Here is a 23,304-nt window from a genome sequence, read left to right as displayed (position 1 = left end):
ATCCAATTTTATCTCCTTATCACTAAAGAAGATCAGTCTAATAAAAAAAGAGAAAAAGACACGTATAGTGTTGCTATAAACTTGGCCAATAAAGCCGTCTCTGGTTCTGTATCAAATATTTGGCAATTTCCTGAAGGCTGAGGATGAGCTTACCTCTGCTCTACATATGCCACTGGCACAACCCAGCTCTCTTGTTTCATTCTCCCTCTCACTAGAGTGTACTGTATGTGTCTTTATCGAGCTGTTGATGTTTGAGTCTCTATTTTTTACGATGGATTGGAAGATCTCATACGTTTATCCATCTCCTTACAAGCGACATCAGGCCAGTGTTCATATTCAAACTATATGTTAGTTACTGGAAATGGAGCTCTAGCTGCTGCTTTGATGTATATAGACTCTGGTCTTCTCTCAGCAGCCTTCACCATTATTATCCTATTTTTCTCTGTAATGCCACCACATTAAATTCCAGTGTTGTGTTTAAACACTGGGAATAAAGAAATCCTGATTCTCATTTTGAAAATCTGCTTAACTATAAAGGAACCACAGCCACCAGCAACTGCAAAGATGTGAACGGGGAGGAGAATACTTGAGGCAGACACTGAGCACATGATAAAAAACAGTGTTGCAGAAGACATCAGGTCTTTAACAGTAAATGTTTATGTTTATATAGCTAACCTTTCTGTCAGGTAGTAAAACCTCATTAGCGGTGACTGTTATACTTGTGACTGGGACTAATGTTGTCATAGTTCTAACATATGCAATAACATTAAACAATCAATAAAGTTTATCCATCTATATAATTTCTTTTATACATTTATCATAAGCTATTCCTCCCTGCGTTAGTTTTAAAATCATACTTTGACCGTTTCTAAACCCCCTTACAGACCGTTTTTAGAGCATTACTTTAGTTTTAGTTTTGTTTTGAGTTTTGACAATTCTATTTACTTTAAAAAAAAATAAAGTGGCATTTTACACTGTAGTGTGTCAATAAGTGTTTAATTAAAAACCTATAAATATAGCATATATCAACCTGCAGCGTTTTTTGTATGATTCAACTTTGCTTCAGTTAGTTTTGGAAAGAGTAAAGTTCCTAATTCCTCATTGTAAGTAAGTAAGTAGTAAGAAATAGTTATTTGTAAAGCGCCTTTCTAGACCAGGGTCACAAAGCACTTGAACAATCAAAAGCAATTTAACGATACATACACATTTTAAAACTCTAAATGGCCAAGACAACATAGAGACAAACACAGGAGTCCCAGAAAATTAGAAAAAAAGCACAAACAAAAAGGTCTTAAGATGTTTCTTGTAGGATTTTTACTACAATATAACATTTAATTAAAAAAAAAAGACGCCTCTGATATCCACTATCAATCTGAAAACCTGCCAGAATAAATTACAGAATATACTGCACATCTCTAATGTTATTGTAATTTTAACCTCCGCCATAAGGTGGCGGTAATGTGACATCACGCCAATATGTTAACGCCGCTGAAGAACACGTGAAGAAGCGAATGCAGCGAACCAAACGTTGAGCGATAAAGTGAGTCAGCTTTTTAAATATTAAAGTTTGCTTTTATATTTAAATTCTTCACGCCTCCACGTCGTTCTGTATTCCGAATTTGCTCTGCATTTCTTTTTAAACCTTAATTTCAATAATTTAATAGCGTTATATCTAAGAGTAGCGACGTTAGCCTAAACCGACTGACATTTACCTGTTAATAGAGTTTAATAACAAGGTTTTTTTTAATGTTAAACACTTAAGAAGGTTAAGCTATTTCTTAGTTGACATGTATTCTGAAATGTCATTAATTTATGCTGCAATAATGATTTACTTAACATTTTCCTGCAGCTTTAATATTGTACTTTATTTGACCTGGAGCTTTAATATTGTACTTTATTTGACCTGTTTTTTTTAAAAGTTCTGAAGAAGATCTGACTCTTTAATCTTTTCTCTACTAGTAGAGATGTTCAAGTGCTCTCATAGCTCATATGTTTCTTAATATGTTTTTGTTATAGATATGGGGTCTGCAGCAGAGAGTCTGGACTCTCAGTGGTCGCCGTCCTCCCCAGGAACACCGGTCAACTCTCACCAGGCTCTACTGGAAAATGCGAGCCGACTGAAGAAAGAGGGAAACACTTTCTACAAAGGGAAAGACTTGCGTTTGGCCATCGGCCGTTACCACCGCGCCCTGTTGGTTCTCCGGTCCATGGATCCAGACGTCTTGGCCGCGGTGAAAGGTTTCACACCTGACGGGCCGGTCCTTGAACCTGAACACGAATCGCTGCTTCGAAACATTCAAGTGGACTGCTACAACAATCTCGCAGGTATGTGTGTGAAGTGTCTTTTTAGTTTAATTCTCTTGCTGTTATTGAAACCATGATCTTCACTATATAACTTTTGCTTGTGTCCGATTCGATCTATTTCAATACACGATTTTCGGTTTAACTGAATTTAAGTCGGTAAGCCATTGACATCTTCTGATTTTTGGACTCCCTTTTGGTTGAGTTAATAGAACTGAAAGCCAAAATATGTCCAAACATCATCATTAAAAGCTGCTGGAGTCGACTGTATCCTCTCGTCCTCAGTCATCGCAGAGATCTCGCAGGATTTTAGTTTTCTTTTAGCTGTGGAGTATATTAATGCAAGGCATGTTATTTTAAATTCTATTTTTAATAGAATCACTTTATTTATTTTACAACATTTAATAAATCATAAAAGAACTATTATAAAAAAGGAATTGAATCTTACATGAAAAATATATAAATATATAATTAATGTTTTTTACACACCCCTAGTTGTTGGGCTGATTGTTTTGGGGGCAAAATTGTGATTTTTATTTTACAAATGTTCCCATTGATACTTTCTGGGTCATACTATACAAGTCATTATATAGTGTTACCAACAGAACATGTTAATTTCTCTCCCCGTAGGCCAGGTTTGCATATTATGATGAAATAAGATGAAAGAGAGAAGAAATAAGACCTTTTAAAAAAATTAAGCAACAGAGAACTGAAAAACATACCTGGATATAGCAAATAAATATCTATATATCACACATATTAAAGTGGAAAAATGGATGAAATTGTTGACGTTGACGACGACGACAACAAAAGTTTAATGGATCTACTCACACACACTTTTGTCGCCTCTAGCCTGTTTGCTGCAGAAGCAGGAAGTAGACTACGCTCGTGTCCAGGACTACAGTCTACGGGTCCTCCAGAGGAGACCGGACGACGTCAAGGCTCTGTACCGAGCAGGAGTGGCCACTCTGGAGGTGGGCGACGCACAGACGGCTAAACAGTACCTGGTGCAGGCCAGCATGGTGCATCCTAATGGTGAGTGATCTTCGTTTTACAATCAAATAGTGATACAATTAGAAGTTTGAAACTAACATATGTGTACGTGTATATATATATATATTTATTGTTTGACTTTTTAAATCGGATTTTATGGTTTATATTTCAAAAAGTCTGTAATATAATTTGACTTTTACTTACTATTAACATGCTATAGCCCTGCGACAGACTGGCGTCCTGTCCAGGGTGTCCCCTGCCTCTCGCCCTATGATACTGGGATAGGCTCCAGTCTCCCTACAACCCCAGGATAAAGCGGTAGACAATGAATGAATGAATGAATGAATGTTAGTATTCACGGCGTTCGTTTATTTTTGTGTTGCAATTAAACCTTTGGCCTCTAGCAGTCATTGCATCCTTAAGGAACAATGAAATCCCGGCAATTACTGAGGACGAGAGGATACAGTGGACTCCAGCAGTTTTTAAAGCTGATATTTGGACATATTTTGGTTTCAAAACAAATGAATGCAGAGTCATGTAGTCTGTAAATTCTGCAACACCAGAATCAAGTACTCGACAATACTACAAATATATTGTTACTACAGTATCACAATAGCACAGTATGTGCCCCTGTATCCTGATGCATATGGTATCAGACTTTTGCCAATACACACTCCCAGTATATAAGATAATAAGACCCACAAAGAAGTCTGAACTTCTTGTGGAAATACGTCTTTAAATAGATATTATAGCAAATGTTTGGGGGCCGAGCAGCAGAGATCCTTCGTGGGAAGTTAAGAACAATGATTTCATGATATTCTCTCATGATGCTAATTACAAAAACGCATTTACGAGCCAATAAGAGATCCTGCGTTCATTTATTTTAACAGGAATTCTAACGATCCCTCTCTCCCAACGATGTCAGCAAATGAATACTAAATGGTTGAATGCCCTTGTGTTCATTTCTGTGTCAGATCTGAAAGTCCTGAAGCACCTCCAGAGGGCTGAAGAGAAGCTGAACTGCGAGCTGCAGAAGGAGAAAGCCATGTACAGAAGCATGTTTCCTTCCAGCTGAAGCCGAACAAGAGACTCTAAATCACGACAAACTCTTTCTACATTTCAAGTGGTTTTTTTCCCTTCCAGTTCTTAAAAAAATAAAGCTGCCTGTAATTACTGATTTATATTGTTTTTTTTAAATAAAATAATGTTTTCATTAATTTTAAACGCGTTTCTTTTAAATCCCCACATTGGATCGACAAAAGAATTTCAGACATTTTGTTTAAGTTAGAACAATCTTTTTATTCGTCATCTGCCACGAGGAGCCGCACGCGTCTCAAACACTTTTATAATAAATCGTTACCATTTTTAAAATCCTGAGCACAATATCAAGTTAAAGAGTATCTGCTTAAGTTTTGGTCATCGTCTGGCCAAGATGATTGTACTTCAGAGGCGTCACCGCCCGAAAAAAAATGGAAGGATCACATTTGTCACCGAACACTGAGCAGCATGCATTAGACGAGTATTCACATCCGTGTGGAGCTTGTAAGTAGCAGCTGCCGACAGTCAGTAGTGTCCACCGAACATCTTGGTCAGTGAGAAAAGTCATGCATTGATATTTTGTCGTTGGTTGTCAGAAGCACGTTATGTTCGACCGATGTCGGCCAAGTACAGCTTAGAAAAAGTCTCTTTTCTCGTTTAATGGCATGGGTTTAAGACATTCCCAAGTCAGAGCGGTTCCAGCAGGTGATTTACAAACGTCGTTCATTTGAAGATCATTTAGAATCGGACCTTCTTAATTTAGCTTCATTCCTGCTCCGATGTTGAATTATTCCTCATCTTTTACTCCTCTACAGCACGGGTGTCAAAAGTATTTTGACGATGAAAGTCATGTATATTTACTCAACTTTCTGTAACAGGAAGTTTGACAGCTTTAATTGTATCGACTTTTTTTTTTAAACTTTCACTTCATATTTGGTTCCACCATCTGTCCTCCTTGAGCCACCAAACAAGTAGACTTGACCCCAAGTCTTTCACTTCAATCCTGCTCCGTAGTCGCTTCCACCAGCCGACGCTGGCATCGGACATAAATTACCGAAGGTTTAGAGAAGTCACTGTACAATGCAAAATAATGCCACACAATCAGCCGGAGTGAAGGAAAGTAGTGCACAAAAGTCACTTCTTGCGTTTGAGACTCAGGGACCTCATGGAGCCGAAGACTTTCCTTCCCAGGTCCCTCAGGGACCGGGAGCGTTGCAGGGGCAGACTCGGAGGAGGGGAGGGTGATAATGAAGGGGAGGAAAGAGGAGAAGAGAGGGAGTGGCTGCTTCCTTCCAGGCTCTGGGAGCGGGAGAGGTTGAAAAGACTGGCGGTGGAGGAGAGACGCTTCTCTTCTTCTTTGGCTCTCCTCAATCGGCCCCTTTCGTTTCTACCGGCACCCATGTCCCCGTGGGCCACGTCGAAGGACGAGACCCAGTGCGGCCTCTTCTTAGGCTCCTCGGTGTAGTTCTGAGGCACCAGCAGGCCCTGGGACTCGCTCCTGAAGAGGGCCCTTCTGGACAGTCTCAGGCTGGAGCTCCGTCTCTCGCCCTCTTCCCTCCCCGTCTTCACCAAAGTGGGAGAATTTTCCGCTTTCGGTTTCCTGTCCTTACAGCCGGACGCCGCCCTCCCTCGCCTGTAGTCCTTGCCCCAGCTCCCGCTGTCCCTCCTCCAGCCATAGCCACACTCGAACCTGTCCGCTTCCTGCCTCTCCGTTCCCGACCCTTTGCCCGGAACGTTCCGGTCGAAGCCCCTGCAGAACTTGTTGCTGCTCTTTTTCGGCGTCGCCGCTTGTTCTCGTCTGTCCGCCGCCCACCCCTCGCCGTAGTCGTCGCTCTTGGCGTAGCTGCTGACGGTCGCGGCTCGGATCAGCTTGTGCGAGGCGTGCTTGCCCTTGTAAAGACCCTCCCCCTCCGCTCGACTCCACCCTCCCACACTCTGGCGAAGGGATCCACCTCTGGGCTGAATGCCGGATCCGTGCTCCAGAGTCGGGGTCCTGGTGATCGTGCGTGGCAAGGAGCACTGGAAGGGGGCGTCTCTTCGGAAAACGGTCAGAGGGGTGGCGCTCATCGGGGACTGTTGGAGCGGGCGTGGTGGAGAGCGCCCCCTCTGGGTGGGCCGCGAAGCGGGGGAGGACGCCGTGGACGATGGAGGCTCGGAAGGGATCTGATGGTACTGACCGTGCGAGGGATAGTAGGGAGATTGAACTTGGATGGACTGGTAGGGATGTATGGGGCTATTTGAGTGAGAGCGTGGAGGGGTCAGGCTGGTCTGGGACTGCGGACTGTGGGTGACGCTGAGGGACAGCTGGATTGGCCTCTGGGGGCTCAGATCCATGTGCTTGCCGTAATTGGATGACTCGGTCTGAGCCGTTGGGTGACTTTTTCTCTGGATCTTCGACTCACTTTGTGGGTCCGCTTGGAAGCATTCGACGTCCAGCTCCACCCCCTGCTCCATCAGCCCCACGACCACCGCCCGGGACAGGCCGGAGAGTCGGGAGATCTCGCCCACCATGTGGCAGTCCTCGCTGAGCCTGGGACTCAAACCGGACTCGTGGATCAAACTGCTACGCTGGGATCCGGGAGCCGAGCCGCAGTTCGCGCCGAACACCGACAGTCCGGGCTCCGGCGACGCCCCCCCGGCGCTCCAGTCCAAGGAGCGGCAGAAGCCGGTCGACCCGAATCCCGGACCGACTGCGTGACCGGACGAGACCTCCAGAGAGCTGCGGTGACTCAGGCTGGACGGACAGGTGGAGATCCGCGGGCGCGTACGAAGAGCTGGAGCAGGTACGATGGAGGGCATGGACGTGCTGTCGCTTCCTAATGTTCCACCGCTTTCGGTATTTGGATTGTCCGCCAGTTCCCGACCGGACTTCGGACCAGGAGCGAGATTCAAATTCAGGTTGAGGTGCAGGTTGATGCTCACGTCCTCTCCGGTCGCAGAAGGAAGGTTCCCCAGGTTGATGGAGTTTCTGATGGCCTTTTTCCCAGCGGCGCTGAGGCTCACTCGAGCAGAGTTCCCCATCAGGGATTTGCAGGGTGTGATGCTCCCGCCGGGGACGGTCGAGAGAGACTGTGTCGATCCGTGACTTTTCCCAGGCGTTGAAAGTCCTCTTTGCGTGATCGCGCTCGCTAAAGTGAGGTCAGAACTGGAAGAATGCGCCCGTTTTTTGTGCTGGCGAGCCAATCGATGGATGTACGTCTCCAGCTGAGCGGAAGAAGGGGCGACCTTGGACTGCTTCGGCTCCGGTCCTGGATCGAGACGGGAGTCTCGGCCGTCGTCGGTCGAAGCTTCCTCGGGACTTTGGGACTGCTCCTGGCTCTGAGGGGTGAAAAGAGGACTCTGGAGAGCCACGGCGTGCAGCGGGCTGGGGTAGGAATACACCTCTTTAGTTCGGCGGGACACCAGGTCATTGCAGTATCGAGGGTCCAGCAGGGGGCGTTTTTCTTTGGAAGGAACGGGTGTGGGAGCGTTGGGGTCAAGTATCGGTACGAGGGAGGAGATCAAGGCCTGACTGAAGTCTGAACAAATCTCAGACAAGAAGCTGAGACCAGTCACCTCGTTGTCAGCGGAAACTGTTGAAGAAAGAAGCAGAATTAGTCAAATAAATTATTATTGACTTTAATAAATCTCTGTGTTTTTGACTTGTTCGCGACACTCACCAGAAACCGTTGTCTCATGATCAACGTCGAGTGTCGTCTGCTGCTCTTGCACTGCACCGTCCGACCACACGATGTCACTGTTGTCAGCCAACATGGCCACGTGGTCCTTTGGCCCTTTGGTTTGGGCAGCAGAACCCCCCAGAGCAGCTTCACTGGATACCGAGTAGGAGGAGTCTGACAGAGAACTCCCACTCACGGAGTAGAACCCTGGAAATATATATTTTTTAAAAACTCAGTTACCAACTTAGACACTGACATTTGTGTCACATAAAAAGTGTTTAATTTGTGAAGAATTATTGTCCAAAATGATAAAAACCCGAAGAGAAAAGAAAAATATGTAACTATATTATACTATATTCTATACTACTCATTATTTTGAGAGCTGCTGTAACAACCTACATTTTCCAAAAGTAGGAAGAATAAAAGCACATCTTAAGTTGTCTATTCTAATCAAATTTTTCCTGAAAAACAGTTTAAAAAATAAATAAAGCTGTTTTTTTTAACCCCATGTTTTAAATTAATCACAATTGGATGGAGAGTTAACTAACCTCGCAACCTTTGGTAACAAAACAATAGTGTCTTTTAACTCTACAGTTAATACACACTAACATTTTTATTTTTAATTCTACTTCTCTAGTTTATGCTTTCAGACAAAAGTCAAATGTATTTTTGATTTAAAAATACTAATTATTTTATCGCAACATTTCCACATTGTTTATAAATGCTTTTACTGCTAGTGTAGCACTAGTTAGCTTAGCGACAACACTGTGTCGCTAAACTAACCTTGTTTTTCATTACTAGTTAACGCTTCAGAGTAAAATAAATATATGATAGTCTGAATTTTGAATTTATTTTAAAGTGCTGATATATGTTTTGTCTTTATTTTTTTAATTTAAAAAGTAGCGTTATACTACAAAAACAATCTTAGCAGCTTTTCATCAAAACAACGGTTTATAAAAACATTTTTCAATATGTTTTTTTCTAATGTCTGTTATCAGAATCATGATTTATTTGTAACATTTTCCAAACGTGTCGAACAAGAGAACGAGGTCAGATCCCAGTCACGAGTCAACAAGTCCTGGTTAATGTTCGACAGGAGAACGAACACGTGTTATCTGTGGAGGTGTCGCAATCGGACTTCACCTGAACTGGGTCTGGAATCACTGTCCAGGTGGGTCCCGCCGGGGTCAGGGGTCGGCGGAGACAGCAGGTCGGACTGAGCGTCCCAGGACAGGGTGGACCACCTCGGGTCGCCCCCCCTGCAGTTGTCGTCCGGGCTGCTCTGGCAGGTCGAGACCATGGTTTCTGAAGAGCACACGGCCTGGAAAGACAAAGAGAACTTGAGAAATAACTCCAAATATTGATATTAAAGTGATTTTGAAACAGTTATCAGCAGTGTTGGGAAAGCATGTAAAGACATGTATTACCGTAATACGTTAGTTTTCGATGTAACGCAGTAGTACAAGGCATAAGAAAAGTAGTTTTTAATATAAATAAAAGATAGACATAAAGAACTTTATTTATCCCTTGGTGAAAACACTACTTTTTTTCTTTCATACAGTGTAGCTAAGGAGGAAAAAAACATGCAAAAGTTTACTTGGTGTAAAAGTTGTCAACTTTTCATACATTAAATAAAGTTGCTACTGAGGTTCGGGACATTCTATCGAGAAAATGACTACAAAGTAACTTTGTTAAGTGTTTTAAGGAGTTACAGTGTACTGACAGACACTGTAGAGGTTTAGCAACCTTGTTAGCCTAGCATGCTACATCTGTTACTGTTGTTTTAAGTCTGTCAAAATACTGAATTACTAAGATTTAATTAAGTTAAATCATATAAAAGTAGTGTAATGCATTCGATTTTAAAAGTAGTAATATTGTGACTTATTATAGGAGAGTATGACAGTAGCGATACACTTGTATATCGCAATATGTTTTTCATGATACTGGATCACTATTTAACGGCACTGTATCAGGTTTTTCATATTTAATTTTTCATTTCCCGTCAGTTTTTTAATGGTTTGTATTTCAATGAATTGTGTGTTAATTTTTAATTTCCAAATATTATTCAAAATATTATTCTCAGCGTTTTAGTTCTTATTTTTTTAGTTCACTAGCAACCATTACGTCCTCTGTTAGGTAAAAGAAAAATGAAATAGGATCCCAGCGATGACTGAGGACGAGAGGATACAGTCGACTCCAGCAGCTTTTAAAGCTTATGTTTGGACATCCTTTGGTTTCAAAACACATAAAAGCAGTTACGACTTTTTCAAGAGTCATGTGGTCTGTAAACACCAGAGTCAAGTACTCGGACAATACTACAAATATATCCTTGTAACTACAGTATCACAATATATCTTGTTGTTGCCTCTGTATTATGATGAGTATTTGTATTTGTATCTGTATTTGATGAGTATCAAACCGCCAGATTCTAATAAATACACCTAATAATAAGTAATAAATAATACATTCGCCTTCAAAACAAAAAAAAAGTTGGAATGTTTATGACATCAGGAGGAGGAAGCAAGAGCCGCTAAACAAAGGTCATATTATACGATAAACAAGGCTGTAGTTAACCATCGACACATCAGATTGTACTGAAGATTTCAAGTGTTCCGAGCAGAACTACTTGAACCTCTGCCAGCTTCAGGATGGAAACAGTGTGGACACGCACACAAGAATAACAATCACCTCATCAAGTTAGCAAAGTGCCTTCATTTCCTAGATGAGTGAGGCCTCGATGCAGTAACTCCCCCCCCCAGCCTCACCACCACCACCCCTCAACATTCAATTACTCCCCCCCCGACTCACCCTCCAGAACACAAGCCAAGTAGCCTCGCATTAACTGATGGAGGCCAGACAACAGGGACTCTGTGAGTGGCACTGATCAATCCTCTTGTTACTCAGCGAAACAATACAAGGTAGTGAGTCACTGCGGGTCTGACGGGAGGGTCGGGGGGCGGGTGGGGGGCTCTGAGGATAATGAGGGGAGACAGATGACGTAACAAAGAGCAGTCAGAGAGTGAGGATAGAACGGGGGGGGGGGCTTGGAAGGTTGGAGACGAAAAGATTAGCGGCTTCCAATTATTGTGTCACCTGTTTTTTCTTTTTCTGCCGCAGTGAGTCACGGGCCCAGCAAATATCACGGAGGGGGTCCCGGAAAGAGGGTGAGTCGGGGAGAATGTCGAGCAGTTGCCGGGCGAGAGAGAAAGGGCATCCCAGAAAGACCCCCCCCCCCAACCCCCAACCCCGTGCCCCCCTGCCATGCTTACACTGCCCTCTAACTCCCCTTGTCAAATAATCCCCCCACACACACTCTCTCATCCGCCATATCCTCTTAGCACGACGCCCCCCACTCACCATAGCTACAGCGCTTTCCCCTCCTACACACAAATATTAAACTCATCCTGAACCTCCAGCCGCTCTGACTCATAAAAATACGTTCAACTCGGTGCACTCCAGGAACCTGAAAGTCCACTAAAAACGCACTGATGACATTATAGCCGGACGTGTGCGGGGGTCCGTTGAGAGATATGTAACTCGACACCCCTCGGTTGCAGCCCCCCCTTGAGCAACACCGTGGCGAGGAGTTTCGATCGGATGCTCGATAAGAGCCTTTTTTTTTTGTCATCCGTACAAACTACACCGTTGAGAGACGCCGAACTCATCCTCGCTCTCTCTCCGCAGAACAATATTTATTCTTCATGCATTATTAATTTCGACAAAACAAACCCACGCTATATGAGTCTCTTTTTTTCAAAAGTTGACGCCGATGAGATGTTTTCGCAGTTCGGAGCGAGTTGAGAGATCCAGAGGCCAGGACCAGGTCCTCACAGAGGGTCCGGCTAATGGCCTTGTGTAAGACGATGCCTCGCAAACCTTGTTTAAGGCCTGCAGGAGGACACGGATCACTGGTGTAAGTGAGGTCTGGCAGGCTTTGGAGATTATCCTCCGCTTTCTTTTGTGTTTTTTTTATGAGCTCAAAGAGATATTTTGTTTCTCATCTTTTGACTCCTAACGCCTCAGATAGGAATCCAGCCGAACATACATATGAGGCCAGTTAGAACGCTGACTTAAGAAATGGCTTTTGTCTACTTTGAATTATCTTAAATCTGAGTTCAAACCTCTAAATTGTATTAGAAAGTATGTGAGGAAACTATCAAAACACCCTTTTATGGCCATGTTTTTTTTCAAAATATTCCATCAATAATTAACAGAACTGTTTTCAGCTGCTTTCAAAACATACTTTATTTTGATGACTGTTCTTTTATGGTTTATATTTCAATAAAGTTGGTATAAATTTGAATAATATTATGTTTTTACCTACAATTAACACGGAAATAGTCACTGTGTTTGTGTTGCGATTAAACTCCTGGCCGCTAGATCGAAGTAGTCAGTAGTAGTAAGTACGCAGCTAAAGTAACAATGAAATCCTGGGATGACTGAGGACGAGAGGATACAGTCAACTCCAGCAGCTTTTAAAGCTGATGTTTGGACATATTTTGGTTTCAAAACAAAATGAAAGCAGTTACGACTTCGTCAAGAGTCATGTTGTCTGTAAATACTACAACACCAGAGTCAAGTATTCGACAATACTACAAATATATAATTGTCACTACAGTACCTTAATATATATCGCATGTTTACCAAGTATCGTTAAACGTATCTTATCGACAGATTCTTGCCAATACATAAAAATAGATTCTATTAAATATTATTAATCTGATATATTATAATTTAAAATTACTTTCCTTAATTTCACAGTAACTTCAGCCATCCTTTCATTAATTCTGCAAACATTTAAACACACATTTAAATAACACATTTATACACAAAAATCATTTAGCAAACAACTCTTTGACAAACATTCTCACTTGAAATTTGAAGCAGCTGCTTCATTTTCTGTCAATTTAGAAAAACAACTTAAGAAAAGCTATTATTTCTCAGACCAGACTTACATCGTGCTCACTGGTCCCTTCACTCACAAACTAAATACTGAGATAGACCAGGAGCAGAAAAGGAACAACAAACTAGCGTCAGAAATGAGTTTCCTCTGAAGAATATCTAGACCAAGGGCTTCAAACTCAACCGGCCGTGGAGCCAAAGAAGGTCATTTTTGGTCAAAACTGGGTCGCAATTGATTTATATTTTGATGTTAAACGTATTGTGCGTTTTTGTGTAGTTTCACTTTGAATTTCGGACAGTTTTATCAAATTTCCTTTATACATCTGTTCCATTAACATCTTAAACATAAAATCAAAACTCATGATCTCACACAAGTCTGAGACCCCCCTGATCTAGACACTAGTTTTCAGGTAGACTTTCACTTAAACTGACATTTGCAATGTTTTCAAGATGTCTTCAAATACCGAGTGAGTTTTTCCCTCAGGTCGACCCAACATCTGTCCCTTAGGCAACCAATCAACTAGATTTTTTTTAAAGCAAATCTAGACTTTTGAGGGATTTAATCCATCTTTATACATCAAAGACAAGGTTCTCAAACTCAATAATACAAACAGCAACAATCTTTTCACAGTCAGTTTTTCCCTAACTGTCTGATTATATGAGTCTGATTATGATATTTTTTAAATCTTGGAGGCTTAATGGATCAAAATTCCTCTCTGTTCGTCCTCCTATTAAAATATCATTACTAAAAAGTGAGTTTTACATTTATTTGCAGTGTTACACACACATATTAAACATCTTTACAGGTCACGATATGAAAATTTGTTTGTTTCAAGCCGCTTAAAATGTCTTGAATTTTCCCAACGTGAACAAAGAACCTTTCGCCACAAGGTAAAAATCTAAAGTTTTTCATCGTTAAAACATCATTTAACGGTGCTTTTGTCTCACAGAAATTAGTCAGTTACCGCAGCAGTAGTGAAATCTATTTTGGTGGAGCGGCTAAATGAGATGAAGCCTCATTTTAAATTGCTTTTTTCCATCACAGATGACTCTGCACAGACATAATCCCGACCTGCCAAATATGGATTTGCTCAGTAATCACTCCTGCCCTCTGTCGCTGCTGCTGCCGGAGGGAGAGAGAGAGAGAGAGGGAGGAGGTGAGATCTGGATTTATCTCCACAATGAGCCAGCAAACTCACTGCTGGTGGAAACTCATGGTTGAGTCACGCCATCTCGGTGTTGTCAAAATAACTTCCCTGAGATTTATTTTCAGCTCCAGCTGCTCACGGACCGACGGGGACGAAAAAAATGTCAGTTTGTTTCCGTCGCATTAAAAGTTAAATCTCCGATGCAAAACGTCTGCTGGAGGAGGTCCAGCTACCTTCAGAGGTGAGGACGAGCGATGCAGGCTCCACAGGAAGTCACACCAGAGACGATGGTGGGCGGGCGAGGAAGGAAGATGCCCTTCAACAGAGGACCGTTGTTTTTTTTTTCTACAACGCGATCACATACTAGTACGTCTTCCAGCGCGGAGACGACATTAAAACACCATTTTTTTTCTTATGGTAAAAGTTAGATTTGAGAGCAGATATTATAGACCAGACACACTGGTCCCTTCACTCACAAACTAGATACTGAGATAGACCAGGAGCAGAAAAGGAACAACAAACTAGCGTCAGAAATGAGTTTCCTCCGAAGAATATCTCGACCAAGGGTTTCAAACTCAACTGGCCGTGGAGCCAAAGAAGGTCATTTTTGGTCAAAACTGGGTCGCAATTGATTTATATTTTGATGTTAATCGTTTTGTGCGTTTTTGTGTAGTTTCACTGTGAATTTCGGACAGTTTTATCAAATTTCCTTTATACATCTGTGCCATTAGCATCTTTAAAATACAATCAAAGCTCATGATCTCACGCAAGTTTGAGACCCCCTTGATCTAGACACTAGTTTTCAGGTAGACTTTCTCTAAAGGTGAAGATGCTTCACTGACTTTTGCAATGTTTTCAAGATGTCTTCAAATACTGAGTGAGTTTTTCCCTCAGGTTGACCCAACATCTGTCCCTTGGGCAACCAATCAACTAGATTAGACTAGTGTCGCCTGTAAATATATCATTGGTTCCCCAACTGAGACTCTTCGGAGGGGAATCCACGGATCAGCCGACAGCAGAATCTCTCCAAGAATCTTGGATTTTGTTCGCAAGTGACAGTCGGACTAATAGGAGAATTCGAAGAAGAAAGTACCGGAGAATTCTCCCTAGATAGTAAATGCTTGTGTATTCTTGGGTACTCGATATCTCTCTCTAGTTCTTCCACTTAATGTGAGACTGAGAATCTGAGAAGATTTCTCGATGTCAGTGTAGGAAATTAAAGGATTTAAATAAGGGGACTTAAATCAGGTTAATCCCCCTCAGAAGTTTTACCTATAATCCAAGAAGGCGCTTCTCTTAATCCGCCTTCACAGTTGGTCGTCTGCTGCAACTGCTTAGATAAGATTGAATAATATTTGGGTAGTAAATCAAATCAAAAACATTTTCAGCAAATGAAAGATAAAGACTGGTTTTACACTGCTTTCTATTTATTTTCTGATGTTTTCTTTGGCTTTTTCATTCCTTTGAGACTTTATATATTAAAAGCTCTATATAAATACAAATAACTTACTTAAAATCATTATATACTGTGACTTTAGTCAGTCAAAAAAGAAGGGATGAAGACAATTTTTCTTTGATATAATTGGGAAAAGACAAAATAGAAAAAACCCCAAAAAACACATTACAAAGTGATATTACGCTACACCATAATAATTTGCTTAAATTGTTATTTTGTTGTATTTAATTTCATTTAAATATGATTCATTAATGAATTAGAATTATGGTTAAAAACAAACACATGTGATTTTATGTAGTATTTATTTAAGTTTTCTGTGAATGCAAAAACAATAGAAAATAAAGAAAAGTTTAAAAAGTATAATATATTAATTGTACTAGTAATAAATAATGAATAAAAAGTCCAACACATGATATATATATAAATGAGTCAGCTTCTATTGAATCTGAAGCAATGTTTTACGTTTTTTAAGTTACCAAATACTAACAACATGTGCCAAAAACATACTTAAAAAAAGATATTGTGATCCGACGTGTGAACAGAGGCATCAGACCGCAGAGCAGGATAAAGAGACTTCACTTCCTGTTTGTCTGTGATTCTCTTTCAGCCCACATTCCTTACATTCTCACCACAAAACCCTGCGTATCAATTTCAGGACAGGTTTGGGATCGGTTTGTTTTTGTGACACTGAGAACAAAAATGATCACAAAGGAACACTTGGAAAGTTTTTTTTACAGAAACACTCGCACACCACAGGGAGATGAGTCACTGCTGCAGTGGGAACATTTGCTTGAAGTTGTCTTGTTAACTAAAAACAGAATTTATATACGTCTAAAATATGTTAAACAGGCCGGAAATAAACATGAAACTTTCTTTTTTAAAATAATGCTGAAAAACATCTTAATTATTTTTTTTTTTTTCAAGTTGACTAAACAGAAAACAATTGTATTATTTTCTTATGAATATAATATTCCAACAAATCTTTAAACACTTGATTCAGGGCCAGTTATTTAGGATAAAATAAAGTAACTCAATAATAATAACTTGCTTGTTTTTTAAACTACAACTTTTCAAAGCTATTTTTTAGAATCATGATCTAATATATTTGAATGACCTGAATTTATACGTGAATATAAATACATTTATATAATGAAATTATCCATTTAAATGACTGGATATGATGAATTTTAAAAGCTATACTGAGGCGAGTTAAAGCTCAGGAATGTATTCTTGCAAACTCTCATTGAGAATCTTAATTATTCATAATATTTATCTATATTCTATTTATCATTATTATTTATTATTATGTTCTATTTATCTATGTAATATTTGATCTATGTTCTTTATCTTTAGACTAAGATTGTATCATCTTGTTCTTTCTCTTTATTTCTATCTGTTCTTGTTCTTATTTTATTTTGATTAGTTTTTATGAAAAATTGCTGTATTTGCTATGGATAATATGGAAAAAAAAGAATTTATATATAATCAATAAAGTTCTACCTAACCTAACCTAACCTAATATACCAGTTAAATAACTAGTTAATTTTTGTATATGTATTATTTTGTATAAAAGAAAGCTGATTCAGTTTGTTTGAGGTTTGCATTAAATTGAATCTTCTCGAATTCAAGAAGTATTTTGGATTAAATGTATTATTCTTCTGTCTATATTGGATTAATTAACATGGCAGCTGTACTTTTAAACCAAAAGAAAGCAGTGTATTCTGAATGTTTCTTCACTAAAGAGCCTTCATCGCTCATGAACATCCACTGGATGACAGTGAACATCAGCTGACAGGATAATGTGACTCTAACTGTGATGGATAAATGATGGACTGCCAGGAATACTGATCCAGAGTCAATGTGACCTTTTTCCAGCTGACGTTCTGGCCCAAAGAAAAATCCTCATCATCATCATCATCATCATCATCAGTCCATCTCAAATAACCTTGACAGCTCCACCTGTCCTCGATGACACCAGAACAACTATGGAGGATCTGAAGTCTGCGCCTCCAGATCCTCCTGATCCATATTTCATGAGCGACTCATGTCGAGCTCCAGGGGGGTTAGGAGGGTTGAGGAGGGGGGTCTGACACTGACCTGTTGCCTGCGGGATGTCGCTGCGCTCTGCCCGGGCTCCTCCGCCGCAGGTGTGTCCCGGCGCTCCAGGGCAGCGTCCACCACCTCCAGCTGCTTGCACCTGAGCAGCTCCAGCTCCAGGACTCCGGCCAGCGTCGCCTTCAGTCGCTCCCCGATGCGGACCCGCTCCGCTCCGGACCACAGCGAGTTGACGCTGCGGCTGGCGGCCATGGTTCGGAACCTGCAGGGGGCGGGGGGGGTCTCTCTTCAGGACTGGAACCGATGATCCGTAGAATAAAACACGTCCATGGAACGAGGAGCCATGTGATCGGGTCGGAACCACCAGCCGGTGATCCGGGTCCTCGCGGTGACCAGGATCAGGATCAGGATCAGCAACTAGAACTCCTCTTTTTTGGGGGGTCTTTTATTTATGTGGCTTTTAATGCGCTTCCCGGTCCTGGGTAACCATGGTGCCGGGAACACTGAGCCTCTCGTCCCCAGTGAGACAATGCAACAGACGGACGGAGGAGGAGGAAGAGGAGGAGGAGGAGGAGGAGGAGGAGGAGGAGGAGGAGGAAGGTCCATGTGGGAGCAGCCGCGCCGAGGAGGAGCCAAACCAGAACCAGGGATTGGTCAGAGAACTTTTTCGAACAGGCCACATGGTTCGGATGAGTCCAGCTTCTGGAAAGCCTGCAGGACAATCGCATTCCATGGAGTGTTGTTCCCATGGAGATAGTGTGTCTGCAGGGAGAAGAACAAACGAGTGACCTCATCAAACTTATTGTTGTCCTGCTTTTATCTTCATGGCTCGCGCGTCTTTCTGCAACTATTGGTTGTTATAACTTTTTTATTATTATTAATTTTTAATTTCAAAATACTCCACAACAACAAACACTTTTCATTTATACATTTAAATTTGTATTTATATGAGGTCATTTGTTGTAATTTTTGGTTTATTATTCAATCAAAAATAAAAGTTGCTTCAATTTAAAAAAAAAAGAAAAGTTGCTTCAAGAAAATAAAACATTTTCAATAAAATACAAAGTTCCTTAAACCAATAAAAATATCTCAATTAAAAAAAAGAAAGTTGCTTCAATAACAGAAGAAAACATTTTTCAATAAAACACAAAGTTCCTTAAACCAATAATAATATTTAAAAAAAAAAAAAGTTGCTTCAAGAAAATAAAACATTTTCAATAAAATACATTTCATTTAATACAAAAAAATCACATCCAAAAAAATGCGTTAACAACAAAGAAACGTTTTCAATAGATTATTATTAAATCCCAAATAATATTTTAAATAAAAAAAGTTGCTTCATCAAAATAATACAAAGTTCCTTTAATACAAAAACAATGCTTTATTAACAAATACACATTTTCAATATAACACAGCGTTCATTCAATCCCAAATCATAATTTAAATTTAAAAAAAAATTGCTTTGAAAAAAACAAAAGCTAAATAAAACAACAAAGTCCTTTGAAATAAAAAAGTTGCTTCTTCAACCCAAACAAATATATGTTTTTTTTAAATAAAACGTGCCTTTAATCCAAAAAAGGAGCTGCTTCTAACAAAACAAAATGTTTAATATAATATAATATACATAATAATATATTTAAGAACTTTTTTTGTTTAAAAAATAATGAAACAAAACTTCCTGCATCTAAAACACTATTTTATATTAGTTCTTCAACAACATGTGTCAGCTCTGTGTCGAAACACTGACCTTCACTGACGTATCTCTGGACACATTCCTTCCACTGTGTGCTTTTCCCAACTCGACCATGAGATTAGGAAATAGTTTCCTGAAGTAAAACACTTTTATGCAAATAAATGGTCTGTTATTTCAGCAATGTTACCCTAAAATTAGACACTATGTAACATGGAATTCTCTTTTGTTTTTCAAGATCGTGTAAGAGCTGGAAGTAAATAAAAACAACCAAAAACACTACCGACGTTTTACCAGCAGATGGAGACATTGTCACGTGTCATTAAGGAACGCGATCTTTGAACTCGTCAAGATGTGGATTTGTTTATTTTTTATTTAATAAATACGAACGTAGTTGCTTACATAAAAATAAGCTTGAATAAAAACACAAAACTCGAAAAAATGTTGTGATTGAAAATCTTTTGTTTTTTACTGAGGCAATTCTTAGATTGAAATATTTTACTTATCACGTCATAATCATGGGACGTTTAAAGCTCGAACTTCTTTATTTATGTTTTGTCTGTTAATAATTAAATATGTTAATGATGTTAAATTAAGTATTCTGAATGACCATCTGGACCCATGATTCTTAAAGATTTGCTAAATATGTATCAAAGTTATTAGGTATTTACTAATGTGTTGATTTAAGTGTGTCTTAAACAGATGTTGACTCTATTGTATCATCAGTGTCTGTTTGTACAAAACTCTCTTTTCATTGAAATATTGACATTAGAAAAATTATCTTAAACCCGCCCACTGAAAACACGTTTTTCTGGCGATGAACGCTTGTTTATCATAACTACACCCACTCTGCTGTGATTGGTCAAGCATCGATGTTTGTCACCGTGCGTCATCAATCCTGGAAGTCTCCACCTCCAAGGGACTCGTTGTATAAACAAATCGGGAAGTGAAGCCATTATTAAGTCATAATGGACTCTCGAAACCTCTCGTTCGCCCAGATTTCAGACGAACTTTATAAAGTAATAAGTTAAAAACATGGTCACGATGAGGAACTTACTGCCTCTTGGAGAGGAAGACATTTGAAACATGTGAGTCAGTGGAGTTGGGGTTACACATTAGTTTACCTTTATAATAGGTATTCTTTACAAGAACTCTGTGTTCTAGGAGTGCCAGGACGCCACCTGCTGGCCAATTGAGCTCAGTACGCTCAATAATATTCCAGATGCACAAACATGTTTTGAATATATACAGATAAATAAAAATTGATAAAATACATATAGGTCTATAATATTGGGTATAAAGTTAACACCAACAACGATATCTTTAAACAAAACACTCACATCAGCAGTATTAGTACCATAACATAGGCCTTTGACTCAAGACATAAATAGATTATTCTTTATGGAAGTGTGTTGGAATATTTAAAACAGCATATTATATCATGTTGGCATTTGTTTGGCACAACTGTCAGTACATAAAACAACAACGTTATGTTTTCATTTGTATTTTTAAACTCCTCCCTTGTCTCACTTATGTACGGCATTGCACTTGTACTACTGTTTAACGTTGTATTTTGCACTAGTTCTATACATTTTGAATTATCGTTTATTATTATTATTATTATATTAAATACTATTTGTGTTATTATTTCAGAATATGTGTAGTGTATGTACAATTTGTTCTTTTTATTGTTTCTTTCTCTACCACTTTTCTTTTTACTTCTTGCTGCTGTGACAACTCAGACTGAGCCTAAAAAGCAGTATCTTATCTTATCTTAGGAAGAAATAGTGTGAAAGTTGATGAGGTATAACTAGGTTAACTTTTAGCTCCGCCTTTATGTTTTTGTTATCGCCTCAAATCATCTGTATTTCTGTTAAAAATAACTTTTTATTTCTCAGATGTGTACGATCGCAAAAAGGGATGGATGATTGAATCTTGCGGGCGTTCTAGATTACCATCTGGATCCATCAATCTTTGGAAGGATTGGTGTGTTGTGTAAATAGGTCGTGGAGCGACCCTGCAGGCCTGTTGAGCGTCTCTGAATGTAATCACATTCCAAATGTTCAAAATAGGTTTTTAATTGTAGTGAAATGTAGGACAATGATCTCAAGTTTATAGACGGCAGATTTGTTTCTTTATTATTAAAAATAAATCTATTATTTGCGTATGATAAATTCCACCCAGATCCTTTCCATAATATGGCTGAGACAGAAAAACATATATATATATATATATATTTCAAACATTTATATATTTATATACATTTATAATAATTACCTTAACCAAAAGAAACAGTTTCAATTTTGACCTTTTTATTATTTATTTTCTTTAGACATTTCTTTATTGAAAATATACTCTATATATATATATATACTGTATATATATATATATATATATATATATATATATATACTATCACTTATTTTTACTTTTAATTTTTTTATTTTATTGAAGCAGCTTGTATTTTATTTGAGAATATTTTTTTGATTGAAGCAACATCTTTTTTTATTTAACTTTTTTTGATTGACGCAATCTTTTTATTGTGATTAAATCAACCTTTTTTTTAATCAAAAATATCTTTCTTTTGATTAATGCACTTTTTAATGGATTGAATCTTCTTTTTTATTTAAATTAAATTTATATATTTTTGATTAAAGCATCTTTTTTATTGAATAATAAAGAGACGAATCTACCTCCACACGAGTCCAGGGTCCTCATCAGTCCACTCTCTTTGGGCCCCTGTTGCGAGTCTGTTCGTGACATCAGTGTCACACGTGGACGTGAGAATGCTCCGACCGATAACCAGTAAGTGTGAACCAGATTAGTCGATACACAACACTCGCACAAAGACACACACACACACCGTCTGGGCATTATCACCCAAGTGAGACTTGTGTCTGTTGTTGCTCGGCGACTCCTCCCTTTCCAGGAGCTCCTATAAAGCTCCCGTGGCCCCCGGCGGCAACTCGGAGTTTGCAAAAAACCTTCCACCCGAGGGGACTTAAGTGTCAGCCTGGGTTAGGACCAGCGCCGGTACCAACAGCTTCACCGACCTCCATCGACACCCGCAAACCAACCCCCAAGCAGACATGGCACCTTTTGAGAAATCAATGGAGATGATGCCTTTCAAGCAAAGGAAATGTCTGGGTGAGTCTTTATCATTAAAAAAAAATATCAATTAACGTTTTTAAAAATGTCTTTTCTTTCAGAAACAAGAAAAGACGAAGTGTGCAGCATTCGCTCCAAATTCCCCAACAAGTTGCCCGTGAGTTTCCCCCCGTTTTCTTTGCATTTGTGAGTTTTTGACTCATCGTTTCGACTTCGTCTTTAGGTGATCGTCGAGCGTTACGTCCGAGAGAAGTCGTTGCCGCTGCTGGACAAGACCAAGTTCCTCGTCCCCTTCGAGCTCACGCTCGGTCAATTCCTTTGTCTACTGAGGTACGACTCGTCATTTCACGAACAGATAGTATTTCGTCTGTTAGTTATGACCATCGTAAAGCATCACGTGACACTGTATTTTAGGAATTTAAAACAGTTAAATATGACTCACTTCTTGACTTTCTTCTCAAGATACAAGATCGCCCTGGAGGCGACTCAGGCCCTGTTCCTGCTGGTGGCGGAGAAGAGCATGTCCTGCATGTCGTCCAGCATGGGGGAGGTTTATTCCCAGCACAGGGATCTGGACGGCTTCCTGTACCTCACCTACGCCTCGCAGGAGGTGTTCGGAGCGACGTCGGAAACGCCGTCGGACGCGAGCCGAGCCTGACGACACAATAAGACGTGATCAGTCCTGCACTCCGAACCTACCTCACCAAGTCTCCACTGTCTCTGTAAACAAAGCTAAAAGATCAGCTGTGATTGCACTCTGATGGATCCGTCAATGTCACTCACCGATGGAGCCGCAGGGGCCCCCCTCCAGGAGCCGATGGTTGAGATCTTCGTAGCACTTATGTCTTTTCTCCCTCTTCCTCGCCTCGTTCTTCCCTCGGAAAATAAATGTGAAACCTCGCTCCGGAAAAAAGAAAAAATGTCAACAACTTCTACGACTCGTTGGGTGAATTT

The 23,304-nt window shown here is 40.0% G+C and overlaps 3 protein-coding genes across 3 annotated transcripts; 2 read left to right on the top strand and 1 right to left on the bottom strand.

The window, feature by feature from the left end:
• Window positions 1-1,468: 1,468 nt before the first annotated feature.
• ttc9c (tetratricopeptide repeat domain 9C) lies at window positions 1,469-4,453 on the top strand. Its single transcript, XM_087799163.1, has 4 exons — window positions 1,469-1,540; window positions 2,017-2,325; window positions 3,154-3,336; window positions 4,269-4,453. Exons 2-4 carry the CDS (start codon window positions 2,019-2,021, stop codon window positions 4,367-4,369), a joined length of 591 nt encoding a protein of 196 aa, XP_087655289.1. The 5' UTR covers window positions 1,469-1,540; window positions 2,017-2,018; the 3' UTR covers window positions 4,370-4,453.
• A 113-nt stretch (window positions 4,454-4,566) lies between these two features.
• Window positions 4,567-18,305, bottom strand: LOC148072251 (uncharacterized). Its single transcript, XM_087798517.1, has 4 exons — window positions 17,595-18,305; window positions 9,135-9,312; window positions 7,992-8,198; window positions 4,567-7,904 (listed from the first exon to the last, which is right to left on the bottom strand). Exons 1-4 carry the CDS (start codon window positions 17,802-17,804, stop codon window positions 5,467-5,469), a joined length of 3,033 nt encoding a protein of 1,010 aa, XP_087654643.1. The 5' UTR covers window positions 17,805-18,305; the 3' UTR covers window positions 4,567-5,466.
• Window positions 18,306-22,331: 4,026 nt separating this feature from the next.
• Window positions 22,332-23,008, top strand: map1lc3cl (microtubule-associated protein 1 light chain 3 gamma, like). The gene is made up of 4 exons (XM_087798657.1): window positions 22,332-22,389; window positions 22,452-22,507; window positions 22,574-22,680; window positions 22,813-23,008. The coding sequence occupies exons 1-4, from the start codon at window positions 22,332-22,334 to the stop codon at window positions 23,006-23,008; spliced, it is 417 nt and encodes a 138-aa protein (XP_087654783.1).
• The last annotated feature ends 296 nt before the right edge of the window (window positions 23,009-23,304 follow it).

The sequence above is a fragment of the Callionymus lyra genome, chromosome 9 (genome assembly GCF_982586985.1).
Source record: "Callionymus lyra chromosome 9, fCalLyr1.hap1.1, whole genome shotgun sequence".
Lineage (NCBI taxonomy): Eukaryota > Metazoa > Chordata > Actinopteri > Syngnathiformes > Callionymidae > Callionymus > Callionymus lyra.
The sequence above is the reverse complement of the archived record's forward strand: the minus strand, read 5'-3'. Positions and strand labels throughout refer to the sequence as shown.

What these genes read in the sequence shown, in the direction of transcription:
- ttc9c (XM_087799163.1), top strand. Translation starts at nt 2,019, where the DNA reads ATGGGGTCTGCAGCAGAGAGTCTGGACTCTCAGTGGTCGCCGTCCTCC. An exon ending in CTGCTACAACAATCTCGCAG is followed by an intron (nt 2,326 to 3,153) that starts GTATGTGTGTGA and finishes TGTCGCCTCTAG; the next exon opens with CCTGTTTGCTGCAGAAGCAG. An exon ending in CAGCATGGTGCATCCTAATG is followed by an intron (nt 3,337 to 4,268) that starts GTGAGTGATCTT and finishes TTTCTGTGTCAG; the next exon opens with ATCTGAAAGTCCTGAAGCAC.
- LOC148072251 (XM_087798517.1), bottom strand. Translation starts at nt 17,804, where the DNA reads ATGGCCGCCAGCCGCAGCGTCAACTCGCTGTGGTCCGGAGCGGAGCGG. An exon ending in CGACATCCCGCAGGCAACAG is followed by an intron (nt 9,313 to 17,594) that starts GTCAGTGTCAGA and finishes TTGTCTTTCCAG; the next exon opens with GCCGTGTGCTCTTCAGAAAC. An exon ending in TCATGAGACAACGGTTTCTG is followed by an intron (nt 7,905 to 7,991) that starts GTGAGTGTCGCG and finishes TTTCTTCAACAG; the next exon opens with TTTCCGCTGACAACGAGGTG.
- map1lc3cl (XM_087798657.1), top strand. Translation starts at nt 22,332, where the DNA reads ATGGCACCTTTTGAGAAATCAATGGAGATGATGCCTTTCAAGCAAAGG. An exon ending in CAAGCAAAGGAAATGTCTGG is followed by an intron (nt 22,390 to 22,451) that starts GTGAGTCTTTAT and finishes CTTTTCTTTCAG; the next exon opens with AAACAAGAAAAGACGAAGTG. An exon ending in AATTCCCCAACAAGTTGCCC is followed by an intron (nt 22,508 to 22,573) that starts GTGAGTTTCCCC and finishes CTTCGTCTTTAG; the next exon opens with GTGATCGTCGAGCGTTACGT.